This window comes from Muntiacus reevesi, chromosome 1 (assembly GCF_963930625.1).
Source record: "Muntiacus reevesi chromosome 1, mMunRee1.1, whole genome shotgun sequence".
Taxonomy (NCBI): Eukaryota; Metazoa; Chordata; class Mammalia; order Artiodactyla; family Cervidae; genus Muntiacus; species Muntiacus reevesi.
In genome coordinates, this window is record NC_089249.1 from 229,900,495 (window position 1) to 229,922,243 (window position 21,749).

At 41.6% G+C, this 21,749-nt stretch overlaps 1 protein-coding gene across 6 annotated transcripts in view; it reads left to right on the top strand.

Moving 5' to 3' along the window:
- LOC136156201 (protocadherin alpha-C2) overlaps nucleotides 1-18,690 on the top strand; it is a 126,387-nt gene extending 107,697 nt beyond the window's left edge. For 5 of the 6 annotated variants that reach the window (XM_065918722.1, XM_065918723.1, XM_065918725.1 and 2 more), the window contains exon 4: nucleotides 15,999-18,690. In XM_065918722.1, the coding sequence (XP_065774794.1) occupies nucleotides 15,999-16,309 (311 nt within the window). In that variant the 3' untranslated portion in view covers nucleotides 16,310-18,690. The remainder of the gene's footprint in view (nucleotides 1-15,998) is intronic. The other variant, XM_065918721.1, reaches the window with a different exon arrangement.
- Nucleotides 18,691-21,749: the final 3,059 nt, after the last annotated feature.

The following is a 21,749-nucleotide window of genomic DNA, read 5'->3' on the forward strand; positions in this document are numbered from 1 at the left end:
GTGTAGAGCCTGATCCGTGTATGTATGTGTGTGTGTTGGGGGTTGTGGGCAGGAAGGGGTACTTTAGTCACTATTTCTAAACGTCACCGTTCCTCAGGGATGCCTCCTGAGTCAGGAGCAGGGGTCAGGGTGATTGTAGGCCAATTCTGTGGATACATATGCACTCAGGATTTGTTTGTTTGTTTTTTAGGAGCATTTTGCATAACAAATCCATTCTCACACTAGCTACCTCCTTGAGATCCTAACAGGCTAAGCACTTCCAAAGCCTAGCGCGTCCCAGCACCCTCAGCAGCTCTGACTGGAGACTAAATCAGCCTCTTGCTTCTGACAGTGATGAGCCAGGAGACCCATGGAGGAGCCTCCTGAGAGGCCAGCATCCCCTGGAGGTGCCTTGTGTCACTAAGATGTTGATCTGACTGCTGTCCCTCAATCTGCAGCCAGTGGGGTTGTGTTTAGTCAACGATCAGTGTCATGTCCGTTTCCCTCTCTTGGACCAAGTGTAAATTGATTCTGAATATCTGCCCGGGGGAAATCTCTGTAGGGAAGATGAGCATTTCAGTGTGCTCTCTCTAATTCTAGGCACTTAGAGTATAAATTAGCTTCCTTGGTCTTTTCTCACTCAAGGTCACAGCCTTTCCTCCAGGGTACTAATGTTCTAAATGGTTGTGATTTGAAGGGCACTAGGAAGGTCCTTACAAAACCCACCAGACAGACAGGTCCTTAGAACTTTACCATTAACCACCACTATTGGCATTCTCTTTTAAAATGCCCATTCTTTCATTCATCCATCCATTCATTCATATTTTCTCTTCCCCTCTCTCTCGCACACACACACACACATACACACACCCAAAGAAGTATCAGACTATCCTGTCCAACAAAACTTTCCTTGGCTTGGCTTTAATGTAGAATTTGGTTGGAACCTCCTATATTGTCATTAAACAAGCATTGTTAAGTACCTTCTTAAGGCCAGTCTCTGTTCTAGGTGATGCAGGTACAATACTAAATGAAACAGCCCCGTTCTCATGATCTAGTGGGGGAGACAGAAACGTAAAGAAATAAGATGGAAATATTATAGTGTCAGGACTGTAATAGTGCCATGTATAGGCAGGTCCAATGAGGGGAAGGAAGGGACAAACCACTAGGGCCTGTCAGTCCAGGATGGGATCCAGAGTCTATCTGTGTTGTAATCCATACAAACCCTATGTAAACATGGTCAGCTGGTTCATGTTTCCTGAGAGGGACCTCCTAATTGTTTAACAGGGCCCAAACCCTCCCTCAGCAACCATGAATAGCAGATATGTTGTGGGAGCCCAGAAGACGGAATTGGGAATTTAGGGGACCAGGTCAGAGAGTATGTGACATTCAATACTGTATTGAAGGATGGTATATAGATTGTGGGAAGAAAGTTCTGGCCAAAGGAAATAATACATGTGCACCCAAACCAGAATACATAATATTGGTGAACAGAATGAATACATTTGATGGGAAGGGTGGCGTGGAAGACTGTCGGGAAATGAGGTCAGAAAGACTAGAGTCAGATTTTCTTGGCCTTCCACAATCCTGCTAAAGAAGGAGAACTTTCATTCACTTGCTAGAAGTGGAGAGCCGCCTCAAGGTCTGTTTTTTTTTTTTTTTTTCCTTTTTAAGAACAGAGCCTCTATTGAGCCTCTTAGCTCTGCTGAATCTGCAAAAACTGTCCTGTAATATGTCAAGACAAACTCATGAGCTATCAACCTAATGTTTTTCTCCACCTAAACCAGGAGTTAGAAACTCTTGAGTGGCTAGAAATGTGGGACCAAGAGGGTAATGAATGCAGCATTTTTGTAAAAGGGACTGGCCTTGGAAATGTTCTTAGGTAATTCTCCTGGACTTGGTTTAATCATGTCTAAGAAAATGTGGAATGAAGGGAAGGCTTGTTTAAATTTTGCCTTGTGTTAGCTTTTTAGGGGAGGCAGTGTGGCATTGTATAGTCCCTCTGCTCCCTGTGGGACCACTTCATCATTGTGCTTCAGATTTATTAACGTGTAAGAAAGGAAAGACTGTAGGCTGCTGTAAGGATTAAATGAGATGATGCCTGTGAAATGCTTAGCACAGTGCTTAGTTCATGGTAAGCACTCAAAAGTGTTACCATTTTCTCAGTTTTAATACTCCTGGCACTTAGCACAGTAAATAGGATTCCCAGTGTCTTTACTAGAGGAAATGGAATGGTCTTGGAGTACACAGAATCAGAGATGGTGGTAGAGGAGAGGGTTCTCTCTGATGGCAGTCATTCCCCTGCCCTCCTCCCTGCAGTGTTCTGACAGCACCTCCATTTTACACCCTCAGTGCAGAGATACCACGGCTTGTCTAGAAATGGTTGCTCAAGGCCGCAAAGTGACACAGCAACATAGAGCCTGGGATTGCTGCCAAGTTTTAAGAAGCGCAGATTGTGACAAAGTGAGGGAGGGAGGCAGAGAAGGAAAATCTGAAAACCGGAAGCAGTGTTCCTGCTGAGTGGCACGGTGATGGCTCACACAATCTCGGGTGGGACAGGCAGTGTGAGGGGTCACTGGCAGGCGGTGGTGCTGCAGGAGGAGCCCAGTAAGGGACTCCAGGGTCCAGGCAAGGCTGCTGCACGGGACCCTGCACTTGGAAAAGGCCCTGTTGGGTTTAATACTCTGCTTTTGCCATCTTGAAGTTCTTAATCTTTTTTTAACAAGGGCCCCCCATTTCCATTTTGCAGTGAACCCTGCAAGGTATGTAGCTGGTCCTGGGTCTAGGCTACCTGGGCCAGGGACATTTTGTCTCAGCTAGTTTTTTTTGAGCTAGTTTTTTAACTTACAACTGATCAAGTAGACTAGGTTAGTAGTCTGTTTTTAAAAAATTTCATTTATTTACTTATTTTTGGCCATGTTAGGTCTTTGTTGTTGAATGGGCTTTTCTCTAGTTGCGGCGAGTGGGGCTACTCTCTAGTTGCGGTGCACAGGCTGCTCATTACGGTGGTTCCTCTTGTTGCAGATCACGGGCTCTAGGGCCCTCAGGCTTCAGTAGCTGTGGCGCAGGGGTTCAGTTGTTCTGCAGCATGTGGGTTTTTCCTAGGTCAGGGATCGAACCCGTGTCTCCCGCATTCACAGGCAGATTCTTTACCACTGGGCCACCAGGGAAGCCCTAGTATTCTTTTTAATCTCTCTCTCTCTAATTATAAAAGGACAAACATGATAACAAATTAAACCTGTAAAAACTGAAATAAAATGAGTAGCACCTCACTCCTTTTCTCCCCAGAAATAACCACTAAAAATGCTTTAGTGTGTATCCCCCAGGTTTTATAGTTTTTTGTTAACTACACAGTATAAAGTACTATATTATAAAACAATATGCGTTTACATTGTTGATGTAAATGTTAAACAACACAGCATCATTTATGTGAAAATATTCAAGTTTCCCTCAGACCCATTCCCCTTCAGTGAGGCAACCACCATTAACAGTTTTGTCTGTATGCTCCAAATATATTTTTTGAATAAACTTTATTTCTTTAGAGCAATTTTAGGTTTCTAGAAAAATTGAGTGGAAAGTACAGAAAGTTTCCAAATGCTTCTGTCCCCACACTGCACAGCCTCCCCCACTATTGATAACCAGACCCAGAGCCGTGCATTGTTTCACCCATACTGACACATCATGGTCACCACCCAGAGTCCCTAGTTTATATTAATACTAGAGTTCAGTCTTCCAAATATTTTTCAAATTAATTTTTAGTTACATAACTGATGCATGAATGTGTTTTCTATGTTTATTAAAAATCAGTAGGCTTTCAGAAAGCAAAATGGGATAATTTTATGCATATGAGTATGTAGCTTGTTTTTATTTTTTAACAAATGCCTTTCCAAGTCACTAGATATAGACCTGTCTCTTCTTTAATAAGAGCATACTGTGTTGTATGTCTATATTACCAGTTATTTATCAAATTTCCCTTTGGTATATATGTTTTTCGAACAGTGCAGTCCACTTTCTATTTTTTAAGTTTAAAAATATTTTTTTAATTGTAGGATAATGGCTTTACAATGGTGTGTTAGTTTCTGCTGTACAGCATTGTGAATCACTATACACACATATCTATATGTATATATATATCCTCTCCCTCTTGAGAGTACCTCTTCTTATGCATATTTTTTGTGCTTCTAGTATATATAGGATAGGGTATGAACATTATCAAATTGGCACTCTCATATCTGGGGTTGACTGCACTTGTTATACACTCCCTCTAACCCCCACCTCTATGTCACTTAACTCACTGGTACCATCTTCCAGGGACTTAGCCCTCAGGGTTGAGAATCCTGGAGCAGAAGAAAGGAGAGAATTTATTTGTGACTAATAATAGTAACAGCTCACCTGTGTTGAGCACTTAAACCATGTTTTATGCACTCAAGCCGCTTGTTGTTCTAAATATTTTGTGCTGTGCTTAGTCACTCAGTTGTGTCCAGCTTTTTGCTACCCCATGGACTGCCAGGCTCCTCTGTCCATGGAGGTTCTCCAGGCAAGAATATTTGAGTGGATTGCCACGCCCCCCTCCAGGGAATCTTCCCAACTCAGGGATTGAACCCAGGTCTCTTGAACTGTAGGTGGATTCTTTAACGTCTGAGCCACCAGGCAAGCCTGAGAATACTGGAATGGGTAGCCTATCCCTTCTGCAGAGGATCTTCCCAGCCCAGGAATCAAACTGGGGTCTCTTGCACTGCAGGTGATCTTTTACCAGCTGAGCTACCAGGAAACACTTTATTTGTATTAAATCTGTTGATCTGTATAACCACCTCAGAGATAAGTCTGTTATGTTACCCATTTTATTTTATTTTTTAAAAGCCTTTTATTTTATATCGGAGTACAGCTGATTACCAATGTTATGTTAGTTTCAGGTACACAGCAGATGGACTCAGTCATACATATACAAGAATCCGTTCTCCCCAAACATCCCTCCTATCCAGGCTTCCAGGTAGCACTGAGCAGAGTTCTGTGCTGTAGAGTAGGACATTGTTGGTTATCGATTTTAAATATAGCAGATTACACCTATTTTAATACTTAGGAAACTGAGACACCTAGCGTTAAGTAAGGTCACACATCTGTCTAGTAAATGCCAAGATCTAAAACAAGGTTCTTTGACTTCTCAGCCTGTGCTCTTAACCTCTACACACACTCTCTCTAGAGAGTTTAATGCCATAACAATGTCAGAGTTTCTCTACATTGTTTATTCCTTAAAACAATATTGTATTTATTCATTTACTTGTCTTGTTCTACACCGTAACTCTCTGAGGGGAGGTACCTGTCCAAGTATTTTTTATAACCCTATACCCTAATGTCTAGCACCACATCTGCTTTATTGTATGTAATAAATAAATTTAGTTGAATGGATAACAGTGCCCCGGGAGGTCGCTACTATTTCCATTTTATAGATGAAATTACAAGTCAGTGTCACCCACATAGTGTAGTAGAAAATAGTAGGAAGCAGAATAGCAGAGCTGCAATGTGAACCCAAGGCTTTTGATACCTAATCCAAGGTGCCGTCCACCTTGTCTAAGCTGCTTCCATTCTGCCTGTTTCAGAGGGCTCTGGAGAATGGTTCCCTACCTAGCAACCGTTTCTAAGCTGGAAGACTTCACAGCTAGCTGGTTTTAATGATCCCTGGGAGGGGCAGAGCCTGATAAGAGGAAAGCCCTTGGAAAAGAGTTTCTGGAAGCCCTGCATCCGGGAATCAGTTGTTAGAAGGGTCAGGTTCCTTAGAGGACTACCATGTAGTAATAATATGTATCCGTTATTTCAGTTTCTGCATGCTAAATATTATTCTGTGTGATTTATGAGCAGTGTCTCCTTTTAATGATCACAGTCCCATTAGATGGATATTGTTATCTTTGTTTTACATGTGAAAGAACACTGAGAGGCCAAGTGGCTTGCTGAAGGTTACACTACAAATAAGTGCTAAAAGTAGGATTCAACTCAAAATGTGTGACCCCTAAACATTCATTTCAAGCATTCTGCTACCCTTGGTTATAAGAGAAGCTGAAGCAGGGGGCATTGTAAGAAGAAATTGCCCTCCCAAGACCCTGGAGGACATTAGTGATGAGAAAATAAGGTAGAGAAAACCATGTAGTCTGAGCCCTCTTAGGTGAGGGGGGCGGGTCACAGAAGAAACGTTATTTATTTATTTTTTAGCTGACTATGGAGAGCTAGGGAGATTTGAGACCAGCCATTCCAATTTTTGAATCTGGGTTCTCAGCACGTGATGTCTTTATAGTCTTAACCTAGAAATGGCAGAGTTATTTTGGGCACAGAGCAAGAGCTGTGGCTTTAAAAATATGCCACTGTATTTATCTCTTCCGCTTCAAGATTACTGAAAATTAGCCCAGCTGTGGCCTCAGGCACCAAATAGCCACACAGCCTTCTTCCAGATCACTCAACCCACCCAAGGCGGCTGAAACGGCCAGAAGTGGCAGCTTCTGGGGAGTGGCTATCAGATTAGTTCTCCATCACCAAACCTAATCTCTGATCACACAAGCACACCATCCTTTGCCAGCTACTGCAGGGATCAAGATGCGAGGTCTGTGAATCAGCTCAGCTCTGCCTTCTCCCCCATCCCCAAGGCTTTAATAGAAGTAAAAACATTAATAATTCTATTATTGAGCTGGGGAATCAGTACAAGAATAATTTTTCAGCTTTGTTACCCAATTGCTGTTTGAGTTAAGGCAGATAGTCTTGCTATAATTTTAAGCCTTCAGTTTCCTTATCTATAAATTGGAAATCTTGTGTGTGTGTGTGTATATATATATATATATGCGCAAAGTACTTAATAAAGTGTTTGGCCCATAGTAAGCAATCAATTGATATTCCTTAAATGCATCAATCTTCTGTCACTGTGGAATTACAGGTTAAATGGTGATGAACTTTTACTTTGTGCCAGGCACTGTGTTATGTGCTAAGGATACCTGATGACTCTGCAGATAAAGAATCTGCCTGCATAGGAGACACAGGAGATGAGGGTTTGATCCCGGGGTCAGGAAGATCCCCTGGAGAAGGAAATGGCAACCTACTCCAGTATTCTTGCCGGAAAAATTCCATGAACAGAGGAGCCTGGTAGGGTATAATCCATGGAGTCACAAAGAGTCAGACATGACTGAGCAACTAAACACACATACAAGGATAATTACATTTAATCCTGTAACAGCCCTATGAGGTAGATGCTATTACTCCTTTACACATGAAAACTGAAGCCCAGAGGTAGTTAAATAATTTGCTAAACATCACATAATTTACATGAAGTAGCCAGATTTAGACCTAGTACTCTGATTATAGAGCCTAAAGTCTTAAAGAGAAGAGGGAAGAATATTTTTACATTCTCCAGTTTCCATGGAAAATTCTCTCCACTGTCAACTGAAGGACGAAGAAGCTGTGGGAAAATGCTGTTAGTGCTAGCCCAGGTAGTTTCAGCTTTCTTCCCCTCTCTGTGATCCTGGACAGGATTTGAGTTTCCAGCCGTCATTCTCCCGTGTTTTCTGGGCTGTAATTACTCAGATTTACTTTGTCCAATTCATAAAGGATCCAGCAAGCGAGAGGAGGTGGAGCTTGTCTAAGCAATTCATAGTCCCCACTGACGGTGGAGTAGGGGGTGGGGAGGGAGCTGGAGATGTTTTACATCCTAATCTTTCAGTGGGTTTGCTGGCAGATACTTTTTGCCTTTTGGTCTGAGCATGTATTCAGGCCAGGCGTGTATAATTCTGCAATCTACCAAGTTCTGGTAGAGAGAGAGACAGAGAAAGACAGACAAACCGACACACACTCTCTCTCTCTTTCACACATACACACAAACACACACAAACACAGAAAGACAGGCACACATGGAGAAGGAGATGGAATGTTTGCTCAAAGCCGCAAAAGGCTCCAGTGAATTGGAACTGCTTGAAAGGCCTCAGTGGCTGGCGGGGTGGGAAAGAAGTCCAGGAGAAGCAAGATGTCGCTGTGCAGAAAGCCTGGATGTTCACTTGCAAACCCAGAATCTGCGCAGCCTTCCGGGCCCCGACCCTTCCCTGGGCAGCCAGAGGCAGCAGCAGCAGCCCGAGCCCGCGGGAGAACAAGCAATCCAGGGGAGCTGTCTAGCGGAGCCGGAAACGCCTGTAATCATTTAATAGCCTTTGCTGGCTGCCCCGACAGAACGGAGTGGGCGGTAGGCAGGCTCCAGAGTGCTGTCTGGCAAGATAGTCTCTGGCTTTAATCAAAATGATGGGTTTCCTGGAAGCTCTTTATTAACCTCAGCACCAGAATCCCAGAGAAGGTAACAAAAGGATGAATGGGGCGCGGAGGGGAGGGGCTGAAACCTGCAGGCTGGGCGGTGATTTTCCTGAGCCGAGCACTCACTCCCGCAGGCACCCCTCCCCCCAACTGCACAAGTCTTTCCACTGATGCTCGCTTAGAGAGAAGCTCCTGCCTGCATCGCCATCTCCCAAGCGGGTGACTAAACAGATACAGCCGTAGAAATTGCTACACTTGTATAATGCCTCAGAGTTTTCACAGAGCCTTCCTATACAGCTCAGGATGTTGGTGGGTCTCATGACAGGAGTGAGACTCCCTAGATTTGAGTCCCAGGCTCCACGGTTAGTAACCCTTGATTGGTCTTCAGTATCTTCATTTATAAAACTGACATATTTATAAAGCAGACATAGATATTGGTCGTATCTACTTCCTGTGGTTCTTGGGAAGAGTAGAAATTATGTTGCATGCAAATCTGCTTAACTGGGTGCCACACACAGAGGAAGGCAGAGGAAATGTCAATTAATTCATGACTCTGACTGAGATAGAAAGGTGATCACCTCCATTTTTATGCCTGAGGCAACTGAGGCTCAGAGTTATTTCTATAAATTGCCTAGGACCAGGTACCCTTAAGGGCTTCCCTGGTGGCTTAGATGGTAAAGAAATCTGCCTGCTATGCAGGAACCTGGGTTCGGTCCCTGGGTTGAGCAGATCCCCTGGAGAAGGGAATGGCTACCCACTCCGGTATTCTTGCCTGGAGAATTCCATGGACAGAGGAGCCTGGTGGGCTATATAGTCCATGGGGGTTGCAAAGAGCTGGACATGACTGAGCAGACTAACACTTTCACTATTAAACTTTTAAATTCCATTAGGTTGTAATCTGAATGTCAGGGAAGGGCTGATGTCTGTCAGAAGCCCTTTTTAGAGGACTCAGTTCAGTTCAGTCACTCAGTCATGTCCGACTCTTTGTGACCCCGTGGACTGCAGCATGCCAGACTTCCCTGTCCATCACCAGCTCCAAGAACTTGCTCAAACTCATGTCTATCACATCGGTGTTGCCATCCAACCACCTCATCCTCTGTTGTCCCCTTCTCCTCCTGTCTCCTGCTGTCTAGGTTGGTCATAGCTTTTAATTTTAATTTCATGACTGCAGTCACCATCTGAAGTAATTTTGGAGCCCAAAAAAATAAAGTCTGCCACTGTTTCCACTGTTTCTCCATCTATTTGCTATGAAGTGATGGGACTGGATGCCATGATCTTAGTTTTTTGAATGTTGAACTTTAAGCCAGCTTTTTCACTCTGCTCTTTCACTTTCATTAAGAGGCTCTTTAGTTCCTCTTCACTCTCTGCCATAAGGGTGGTGTCATCTGCATATCTGAGGTCATTGATATTTCTCCCAGCAGTCTTGATTCCAGCTTGTGCTTCAGCCAGCCCAGCATTTTGCATGATGTACTCTGCATATAAGTTAAATAAGCAGGGTGACAATATACAGCCTTGACATACTCCTTTCCCGATTTGGAACCAGTCTGTTCCATGTACAGTTCTAACTGTTGCTTCTGTACCTGCATACAGATTTCTCAGGAGGAAAGTAAGGTGGTCTGGTATTCTCATCTCTTTAAGAATTTTAAGACACTAGTAGATCCATTAATTTGGGTTGTGGCTTGTCTCAGTCTTGGTCAGCCAGTGTGCTGGGTCCCTGGGGGCGGAGGGGAGGGGACCTGTGGGAGGTCCCAGCAAGAGGAAGGGAGACAGTACAGAGGAAGCATTCCTTCGACTGACCTGGGACTGGCCCTGGGCTGGGGTTAGGGGCAGAAAAGGCATCCTTTCCTTTCTCATCTTTTACTCATCTTCCTTTCTCATCTGTTTCATGAGATACTCTCCTCAAGTATCTCCTTGATTCTGCCCCCAAAGTCACAGTATTTTATAAACAAAGTCAGCCAAAGGTTTCAGTGCTCTTGGTCAAAAGGGGCTCAAATGAAGAGGTCAGTAAATGTTGTTTGTCAGATCTTTTCAGCTGTTATTTCATCCAAATGAACCCTCAGAGATGTTTGTGCATACACTGGCCTGAACAGGTTGAGTACAAGGACCCAGGAGACGCTGGAGAAACCAGATCCTGTTCTGCTCTGCAGAAGTTGAATATGGGGAGGATGTACCTGAATGGTTCTCTGATTGCATCTTAGAGTGGAGGCTGAGTCAGACCCAACCAAGACTCCCAGCAAAGGCACAGAAGCTCAGTGACATATAAAAGAAGCTCATTAACTCTTAGAAGTCTGGCTGTGAGGGGCTGTCTCTGTCAATAGACATGGTTATTCAGGTCCCTTAACTTTACAAGATAAAAACATCTCTGAGCTTGGCTTCTCCAGATGACCATCCTGAAGGCCTCATGCAGGGTCCTGGCTGTGGTCAGAAAAAATTTCCATCCTTTGCTTCAGTTGCTTTGAGAGCAACTGAAGGACTATAGAGTGGTGTTGAAACCCAGTTCTCCTAGACGCCAAGTTAGCGGCTTTTAAATACATTTCCCACTTTTGTCTCAGTTTCTCAGAGGTAGGGCCTGTAATTGAAAGGTCAACAGGCAGATTCTGGCTGAGCGCAATTGCAGATCTGATTATCTTAGGTGAAACAAAGAAATCAGTCTTGGGGACAAAATATCTATTGCCCTCTGTCCAACAGGCTTCCCAGGTGGCAGTAATGAACCTGTAAGAACCTGCCTGCCAGTATGAGAGACACAAGTTCTATCCTTAGGTCAGAAAGATCCCCTGGAGGAGGAAATGGCATCCCACTCCAGTATTCTTGCCTAGAGAGTGCCATGGACAGAGGAGTCTGGTGGGCTGCAGTCCATGGGGTGGCAACGAGTCAGACGACTGAAGTGACTTTGCACACACACACACACACACACACACACATGCCCTCTTACAAAGAGCTATATTGTCAGCTCTGTCCGGGAAGCATGGTGAAGCACAGGAGTTTATGGGAGAGAAGAAACTCTTCTATCGCCTTTCCCTACTGTCTGCTGGTACTTGGACTAAATCTGCAGTATCCTTACCCTGCCCTTCTAGCCCTGAGAGCTGTGCCTTGTATATTGCCAGTGTGTGATTCCATTTGTTGGGCTCTTACACGGGGCTGGAGACAGCCTCGGCACTTCACATGCATTTCCTGATTGTCTTTAGGGACTCCAAAGTGCAGCAGAGGGAAGTTGTTTGAGCTCCTGAGAAACTGGCACCGCTTCCATTTCTCACATCAGTCCTTTCATTCGTCCATCTAGCAAGTATTTATCAAATACCTGTTATGGGCCAGGAATTGTGCTAGACACTGGCTACACATCGGTGAATAAAACAGATATATTTTCTGCTTCCCTGGACTTTACAGTGATAGAGATAGAGGTGAAGGGAGGTGCTGCTTGGCTAGGATGACTGTAGACTGCCTGTCTGAAGAGGTTCCAGTTAAGCGCAGACTTGAAGAATGAGAGTCTAAGCATGAAGGGGAGATCATTCAGGCAAAAGGAGACCGTATATGTACAGACCTTGAGGCAAAGACAATCCCAAGGGGTATTGAGGAATTGAAAGAAAACTTGTGTGGCCGGAAGATAGTGGTAAGAGGGAGACTTGTAGATGAAATTGGAGAATAAAAAAATAACAGGTTATTGAAGGGCCTTATATACCATGTTGAGGAGTTTGATTTTTTTTTTCTCAAGGCAATAGAAAACATTCAAATAATTTTAAGTAAGGGGAGTGATATAAAATAATTTCTATTTTTAAAGGATTTTACTGTGTATATATTATACTTTAGTACTTTTAAAAGGGAGAAAGACTTAAAGGAATAAAGGTAACTCCAGCTGTGTGGAAGGTTAGAGAGAGGCAGAAGTAGAAGCAGTTTGAGCAAGGAAGAGGCTGTAACCGTAATTCACAAACAAGATATAGTAGTAGTATCTGGGAAAAAGGTAGCAGCAGTGAAGATGGGGAGAAGAGGACACTGGTTACATTTAGGAGGCTGAAATGACAAGTGTTGGTATATTATAAATGAAGAATGAAGAGTAGAGACAAATGAATAATGACTCTGGAGTTCCTGCCTTGAGCATTGGAGTGGATGGAGTATCATCGACTGAGATGAGAGATTTAGAAGGGAACAGAGGAAAGGAATCATGAGTTTGATTTCAGATTGCTTCTGTTTGAGATGCCCATGAGACTGCCAAGAGGAGGTACCAGACAGACAGTTGGATACATGAGATTGGAGAGACCTGTGGGCTTTAAATTTGCATCTCATCAGCATATTTAGATGGTGTGTATACCCATGGACAGGCTGAGATCCCAAAGGAGAGAGTGAAGAGAAAGAAGAAAAAGTCTAGGGCCAAACCCAAGGAAGTTTCAACACATTAGATGAACAGTATCTTGTGAGGAAACTAACAGCCAGAGAGAAGGGTCAGGAGGATAGTTTTACTTGCAACTCTTTAAACATAAGTGTTTCAGGACGTTCCTGGGGGGAAAGTGGTTAGATCTCTGTGTTCCCAATGCAAGGGAGACAGGTTCAAACCCTGGTCAAGGAACAGAGATCCTGGATGCCATGCAGCATGGCCAATGAATAAATAAATGTTTCAAGAAGGTTTGAAAGGAATGCTGCGAGAAGTTTAGTAAGATGTGACTAAAATGTGATCACTGACTTTGGAAATAATACAATTAGTGAGCTTGCTGTGAGCACTGTTAGAAAAGCAGTGCTCAAAGATGCCAAATTAGAGGAGATTGACAAGTGATGGGAGGTAGGGAGATGGAGATAGCACATGTAGAGAATCCCAAACTACAGTCAAACATAAACTATTTGTCTGGTGGAAATTTTCATGGCTCCTCCAAAGGAGCAGTGTCAGATACATGAACCTTCTGTGATGCCAATGAGTTCCAGTTTCATGGCCCTTGGGATCCCTTTGCCCAGACAGACCATTACTCTTCTTCTCCAGCTCTGACTTCTACTCTTCTAGGTGTCTTTGATATACTTTAGGTGTGTCTTCCATTAGAAGACTCTTGGGAAATTTTTGCATTGGGAACCCCTATGGATGCATAATGGTTTTCTTCAAATCTCAGTGCAAATTTCACTTCTCTTCTGTAAACTTGTTGAATTTCTCAAGTGTGATTAATGATTTTTGCCTCTCAGTCCCATAATACTTTGGGGCTTACCTGATGGCTCAGTTGGTAAAGAATCCACCTGCAATGTGGAAGACCTGGGTTTGATCCCTGGGTTGGGAAGATCCCCTGGAGGAGGGCATGGCAACCCACTTCAGTATTCTTGTCTGGAGCATCCCCATGGACAGAGGAGCCTGGCAGGCTACAGTCCATGGGGTCACAAGAAGTCGGACATGACTGAGTGACTAAGCACAGCACCCATATATATCTTTTATTTTTAATTGAGATATAATAGACACATAATATTATATCAGTTTCAGGTGTACAATATGGATTACTACTTGTGTATGTAGGAAAATGATCACAATAAGACTAGTTAACCTCTGTCAGTACACATAGTTACAAAAACATTTTTATTATGATGAGAACTTTTAGGATCTCATCTTTTAGCAGCTTTCAAATATGCAATACAGTATTAGTAACTATAGTTACTGTACATTACATCCCCACAACTAACTTATACTATAACTGTAAGTTTGCACCTTTTGGCACCCTCACCATCACCACCATCACTACACCCCACCTCTAGCAACCACCAGTCTGTCCTCTGTATCTATAAGCTAGTTGTTTTATTTTTTTTTATATGCCATGTATGTGAGAGCATATGTATTTGTCTTTCTCTGTGTTATTTTGTCAAATATTTAAATATTGATTTATTTCACTTAGCAAAATGCCCTTGAGGTTCATTCATGTTGTCACAAAGGGTAGGATGTCATTCTTTTTTATGGTTGAACTCTATATATATCCATCACATTTTCTTTATTCATGAACCAGTAGACACTTAAATTGCTTCCATATCTTGCCTGTTTTAAAAAATGCTGCAATGAACATGGGGTACATGTATCTTTTCAAGATAGTGTTTTTGCTTTCTTCAGATACATACCCAGAAGTAGAATTGCTGGATCATATGCTGGCTCTATTTTTAATTTTTTGAGGAACCTCCATATTCTTTTCCATAGTGACCATACCAATTTACATTCCCACCAACAGTGCACAAGGGATCCCTTTTCTCCATACCCTCACTGACACTTGCTATTTCTAGTTTTTTTTTTTTTTTTATAACAGCCATTCTAACAGGTGTGAGGTAATAGCTTATTGTGGATTTGATTTGTAATTCTCTGATGAGTAGTGACATTGGGCACCTTTTCATGTACCTGCTGGCCATCTGTATGTTTTCTTTGGAAAAATGTCTATTCTTTCCACTTTTTAATCAGATTGTTTGGGATTTTTTTGATATTGAAGTCTATGACTTCTTTATATATTTTGGATACTAACTCCTTATTAGATGTAGAATTTGCAATTTTTTCCCTCCCATTCCATAGGTTGCCTGTTTCATTTTGTTGGCTTCCTTCTTTGTGCAGAAGTTTTTTAGTTTCATGTAATATAATTTATTTGTTTTTACTTTTGTTACTTTTACTTTTGTTATCAGATTCAAAAAAATCATTGTTAAGACTGATGGTAAAAAGCTTACTGTTTATGTTTTCTTCTAGGAGCTTTATGGTTTCAGGTCTTATGTTCAAATTTGTAATCCATTTTGAGTTAATTTTTGTATATGGTATAAGATACAGGCCCAGTTTCATTCTTTTGTATGTGGCTGTCCATTTTTTCCAGCATCATTTTTTGAAGATGCTGTTCTTTTCCCATTGTATATTCTTGGCTTGTTTGTCATTAATTGACCATTTTTGCTTGAGTTTATTTTTGGGCTCTGTATTCTCTTCCATTTATCTATGTGTCTTTTTATGCCATACTGTTTTGATTAATTATCTTCATAATATAGTTTAGAAGCTTCATGCCTCCAGCTTTGTTCTTTTTTCTCAAGAATGCTTTGGCTGGGACTTCCCTGGCAGTCCAATGGTTAAGGCTGTGCACTTCTACTGCAGGGGGGTACGAATTTGATCTGTGGTCAGGGAACTAAGATTCTGCATGCCTTGCAATGCAAAAAACAATACAAACAAACAAAGACAAAGAATTTGGCTACTGGGTTCTTCTGTAGTTCCATACAAATCTTAGGATTGTTTGTTCTATTTCTGTGAAAAATGCCATTGGAATTTTGATAAGAATTGCTTTGAATCTATAGATTGCTTTGAGTAGCATGGGCATTTTAGCAATATTAATCTTTCTAATCCATGAGCGTGAAATATCTTTACACTTGTTTCTATCTTCTTCAACTTATTTTATAAATGTTGTAAAGTTTCTGGTGTACCAGTCTTTCATCTTCTTGGTTAAATTTATTCCTAGGTATCTTATTGTATATTCTATTTTAATCCAGTACATTTCCTGCCCCACTCCCAGGCAGGGTAATCACAGCCAGATATTCTTTAGGGAATTCTTCACAAAGAACCAAAAATATGTTATTAGAAACTTAGATTTATGGACCCCATGGTAAAAAAAAAAATCTGCCTTCCTGCTTGTTTCCAAACGCCGGCCTTGCCCTAGGCTTAAAGAAATAACCCCTGATTTCATGGGTGCTGTGCCTGTCTGTGCAGCCTCTCCTGTGTTCATTGTGGCACATGGAAGACATGTGTTGACTCTGTGACTGACTTGCAGTGTTTTGTCTTGCAGAACCAGAGGCAGGAGAGGTGTCCCCTCCAGTCGGGGCTGGTGTCAACAGCAACAGCTGGACCTTTAAATATGGACCAGGCAACCCCAAACAATCTGGTCCCGGTGAGTTGCCAGACAAATTCATTATCCCAGGATCTCCTGCAATCATCTCCATCCGGCAGGAGCCTACTAACAGCCAAATTGACAAAAGTGACTTCATAACCTTCGGCAAAAAGGAGGAGACCAAGAAAAAGAAGAAAAAGAAGAAGGGTAACAAGACCCAGGAGAAAAAAGAGAAAGGGAACAGCACGACTGACAACAGTGACCAGTGAGGTCATCTAATGGAAACAAGCCACTTAGCCAATTTTGTAATAATGGCAGATCTCTCCCATGTAGCAACTCCCTACTCCTTTCTCCTGTCCACACAGACCCTCTCTTATAGACCTCAGAAATCTGCAGAAAGTTCCCTGTGTCTGTCTAGATCACATTTAACAGGTTTTTGTCTTAAAAGCTTTGCTAAGTCTGGTGTTAACTCTTTCTCTCCACTCTGGCTTGTTTGCAGAACCTAAAAAGCAGACCCAAGTTTCCTTTCTCCTCCGCCGCAAAGGAGAGGCTTCCCAGCCCCGCCAGTGAGAGGTTGGACTCTCTGCCCTGTGCTCCGGGGATCCTGTCTTGATGACACTTAAAGGGCAGGCTGAAAGGTTTTGAGATTGAGCAGCTTGAGTGTCTGTGGCTACTGGGTATGTGTGGCCACCGGGGATAGGTGAGTGTCAGATGTTGGCTGGGATGGGCCAGGTTAGACTAGGAGGGTTGGGAAACAAAGGCAAATCAACAGTGGGAAGTATGAAATGAAAAAGGACCAGACTTTCTAAATCTTTACAACTCAAGAAATGGTGGCCACCCTCTAGCAGACAAAATTCCCTCCACTGACAAGGCTTTAGGAATCCCTAAGTCTCTTGGCTGTGGTGTCATTATACCTAAAACCTGCATTTTTACCTACAAGCCTGTAGTTCAGTGTTCCATGGGGGGCCAACCAGGGCAGCAGAAGCAGATCTGATGTGTTTCCTGTATATGTCCTTGTGCTCACTTTATTAAAAATTCTTTTGCACACAATGTTATGAAAAGGTCAGATCCTTTTCCAACAACACATATGCAAAAGCAAAAGAAAACCCCGACACCTCACTTTATGCTGTTTGTTGTTTGATAGATTTATTTAAGAAAGAGCAAATCTATAACTATAAATCTTTAAAGAGAAATATGATTAATACAACTCCCCTAAACTATCCTCGAAAGAGAATTCCGTCTACAGCCATTTAAATGATCATTGCTGCTACAGAAGTGCTTTAAGAGAACTGCCTGAAACATCTGTATTATACCGGCCACCTGCCAATCACAGCTTTACTCTTTCAGGTCACTCTGGGGCTGCCTCTTGCATGTATTAATACTAAATAAAAGGATCTTTCTCTCTCTCTCTTTTCTAAAAAACAATTATGTGCACTTTGAATACACAACCTTCTCTAGCCAACTCTATCAAGACCCAGAAATTGAAGAAAAATATTGTTTTCTCGTACATAACAGTGAGCAGACTTTTCAATCCTCGAATTCTGTGATTTGTCTTGGAGTGCTAGCCAACACCTTCTCTTTGGTTTAGTTTTCCTTTTCTATAACACTCTGAATTGCTAATCTTGCTAACACCTATGATATTACCTGAACTCAATCTCCCATATGTATGCTGTATGCTATTATAAGACTCCTGAAATATATTTACTCTGTGCTTGTGTATGTGAATGTTATTGCAACTATTACCTAGAGTGAACTTTAAGCTTTATTGTTGAATGTAATTCCATCATATTTCCTTTTGTACACCTGTGAAAAAGTGGAGTAGTGTTTTTTTAACCATTGTTAATCAACTTTTGTGTATGAAAGACACAGTAAAATTTCTTTCTTAAATCAAGATACTGGTGATTCAAGGAATTTTATTTATGGTCAGCCAAGAGCCATCTCTTGCCAAGACTTTGGCTGGCAAGGGAATGGATAAAGCTGTTTTTTTCTAGTAACAATTCTGGAATACATACTGAAGATATTCCCTGAGGGTGTGTGCAAGCACAAAATTTACCAATTTGACCTCTTTGAAGCTGCAGAATGCGTTGAAATTCTTACAATACCTGGAATATCAGCTCATAGAAAATAATAAAATTTACTGCCAACCTTAAATAAGAAATTTTAATTTTGTTTAAATGTACGGTTTAGAAGTTTGATTAACTATATTATATTTTAAAAGTTAACATAAAAGAGGTAGGAGTCTGTTATTAAAGCAAAAGCATTAAATCTAAAAAAAAAACAACCTGTTTTGTCTACTTTTAGCTTCATTCTCCCATTTTTTGAAGGGTGTGTAACTTCAGCTCTGCAGGATTGCATGGGGTAAAACTTCTTGCTAACACATGTGAATCATTGCTACATTGTAGGTTGTGATCATTTTGCCCCACTGAAACCCATGTATCTGACCTTACGTGCCTTTTGAATACTAGGAGAATTGGGCTAATTTATTAATGATGATAATTATAATGTATGTGTACAGCACTTTTTACATTTGCAAAGTGCTTTCCAATCCATGTTAGTTACTAGTTATTACAGCTGTAAGGATAAAACACATCATGTGGATTCATTTTTGATTGGTGCTATTGGTATTTCCTCTGTATTGCTAATAAATGGAAAATGGTGGTATGAAAGAAATGGTGGTCATTTCTAAGTATAAAAGTAGGAGCAAATAGAACATTGATTATCATTAGCTATTATTATTGAAGAAGGTTGCAGTGTGAAACTTACTGTATCACTCTCTGGCTGTCTCCCTGGCTATTATGTTCATTACTAAGGCACGACACCCAAGAATCAAATTCCACAATATCACCAGAACAGGCAGCCAGGAGATTTCTGGGTCACATCCCAGTATACCATTTCAGTCTTCTCTAATAAGAATTCCAACAAACCAATTTTAATCACTAGAGCCCTCCAGTCATCTAGTTCGTATTTTGTTTAGGCCTTGCATCTCTCCACAATTGGGAAATCAAATGATGCCCCCAAGAAATTAACTTTTATTGAGTACAAGTGTATGCCAGCCCGTGTAATAGGTAGGCTCATAGTACATGTTCTGTAACAAATAGATGATATTTTCCTTCTGTAGTTAAAATTTTATGAGCATGTGCTTTTTAAAAAATAAAAATAAAATAACTGACAATAACATGGAGATTCCTCCAGGTCAACTCTTAAGTCATTCTTTTTAATTCCAGTACAAATCCCATATGATAGCCAGATCATAATGTCATAATGTACTCGTTTTTTTCTCTATTAATGGACAGTTGGGTTATATCCAGATTTTTGCTACTAGAAACAACAAATAGCACTTAATATGCAATGATAAATTCAGTTGCCGAACTTTATAAAACCTGGTCTAGGTGTATCCCAAAGAGGAAATGTGGAAGGCTTTTATGAACATTACGTGACTCCTTCTGCAATAACCGCAGTCCTCTATCTGAACATACACTTATTTTTAGCACTGAGCAGTCGATTATGGCTCTATTTATATAGATGACTGATGAAAAACAGAATAGACGTTCACAAGAAAGACAAAAGTAAGAAAGATTTGTTTTCATTTACTTATCCAAAATCATTTCCTAGGAGCTCTACTTCACCCCAAGACTTTTCTTCTTCCAATTGTAGATTGAGATTCATGTGTCTAGGAGGAAGAAATTTTCGTTTATCCTTCTACATTCTTCTAGCTGATTGAAGAACGAAATCGACATGAGTCAGATTAACATGAGAAAGTCAAACGGAAGTTTAATAACAGGTCTATGTGGGAGAGATCCAGGAAAACTGAGTAACTCACTAAAATGCCCAGAACCCTCGCCTTCAGCTAAAGACAGAAGAGGATGTTGGGGGTAGAGATTTGGGACTTTAAAGGAGAGGGAGGCAATTCACATGGAGATAGAAAAGCAAATGTTTGGTAAACAAATGTTTGCTGGGCCTGCAGAGACAACGGGACACAGAATGGACTCTAATCTCTATCTAGGCCCTGCCCAATTTCCCCCTAGTTTTTCTTTGCATATGTCTGATGACAGCACTATTCTGCAAACAGACCCTTTACCTAAATTCTTTTTTTTTTTTTTAATTGAAGTGTAGTTGGTTTACAATGTTTTGTTACATCTAAATTCTTTAGGCAGCTAAGTGGGAAGTAAAAAGAGAGACTTCCTGAGTCTTCAGTTCCTTAAAAATAATCAGCCTAAATTAATCCTCATGCCAAAGAGATGCATTCTGGGTGGAAAATTTTGTCCCCTGCACCAGTTAAGAGACATTGATGTTGGGCTTGTTAGGGAACTGTAGATGGGATGGGGGCTACCCAGATGAAGCTAGTGGTAAAGAATACCTGCCAATGCAGAAGACATTAAGAGATGTGGGTTCAGTCCCTGGGTCGGGAAGATCCCCTGGAGGAGAGCATGGCAATCTGCTCCAGTATTCTTGCCTGGAGAATCCCCATGGACAGAGGAGCCTGGCGGGCTACAGTCCAGAGGGTTGCAAAGAGTCGGACAGGACTGAGCGACTGAGCACACAGTACAGCTGGAATGAGCAGTCCTGGATCAAGCCTAGGGTTGCTTGTAGGACAGGGAGGTGGGTTTTTATAGACTGAATTTAAATCTGATAGTAATTTTAGTTTCTTTGCGTAAATTTGGGATGCTAGGGCCAAGAGGCTACTAATGATGAGGTCTGTTTCTGCTGGCTAGATGTACATTGAAGAAAAGATTGTTTGATTGCAAGTTAAAGAGACTAGCTCTATTAATAACTTAAGCTAAAAAGGACTATCTAGTATAAGGCTACAAGTTTGCCTCACTGAAACTAAGAATAGGAAGGCAGCTGGGCTTCCAGAAGGGACCAGAGGCTAGAAAGCCAGAAGAAATATTAAAAAAATTTTTTTAACTTTATCTTTAATTATTTTTCATAGTCTGTTTTATTCTTCCTATCTCTACAGACCAGTTTTTTCTTCTTTTCTTTTCCACAGCTTCTAAATTTATTTGCCCTTGATTCTAGTGGCCCACAGAAACCTACCTTCTCTTTCTAAATCCCCTTTCTAAATTCTTCATGGTGAGAAAAGTTGATTGGATCACCTTCAGTCAGGTAGCCACCTTTGGACCCATCAGTCATGGGCCAGTGGGTTATAGATGGGAAAGATAGTTCCCCATAAAGAAGAGTCAGACACTTAGACGCAATTTTAATAGCTTGCTAACGGCTGACATTAATTACCCAAATGTATACTAAACATCAGTGTATAGCATCTTAGAGCCTAAAGGGAACTTATTTAATAAATGAGAAAATTGAAGAAGGGAAATGACTCTTTCAAAAAGTCACACAGCTAGTCAATGACAAAGCAAAGTCATTATTCTATTACCATGGACTGCAAGACCAGAGGCCACCAGGAGTGAATAACATTATCTATTTCATTATATTCTTGACAGTCATAAGTAGTATGGTTTAGGGAGGCCATGTTTATTTCACTTTTGTTGGTGTTTAGTCGCTAAATCATGTCCATCTCTTTTGCAACCCCATGAACTGTACCCGCCATGCTCCTCTGTCCACAGGATTTCCCAGGCAAGAATACTGGAGTAGGTTGCAGATTCCCTTCTCCAGGGCAAGGGTCGAAACTGACTCTACCTGTGTCTCCTGCATTGCAGGTGGATTCTTTACCACTGAGTCACCTGGGAAGCTCATAGAAAGCTTATTTCA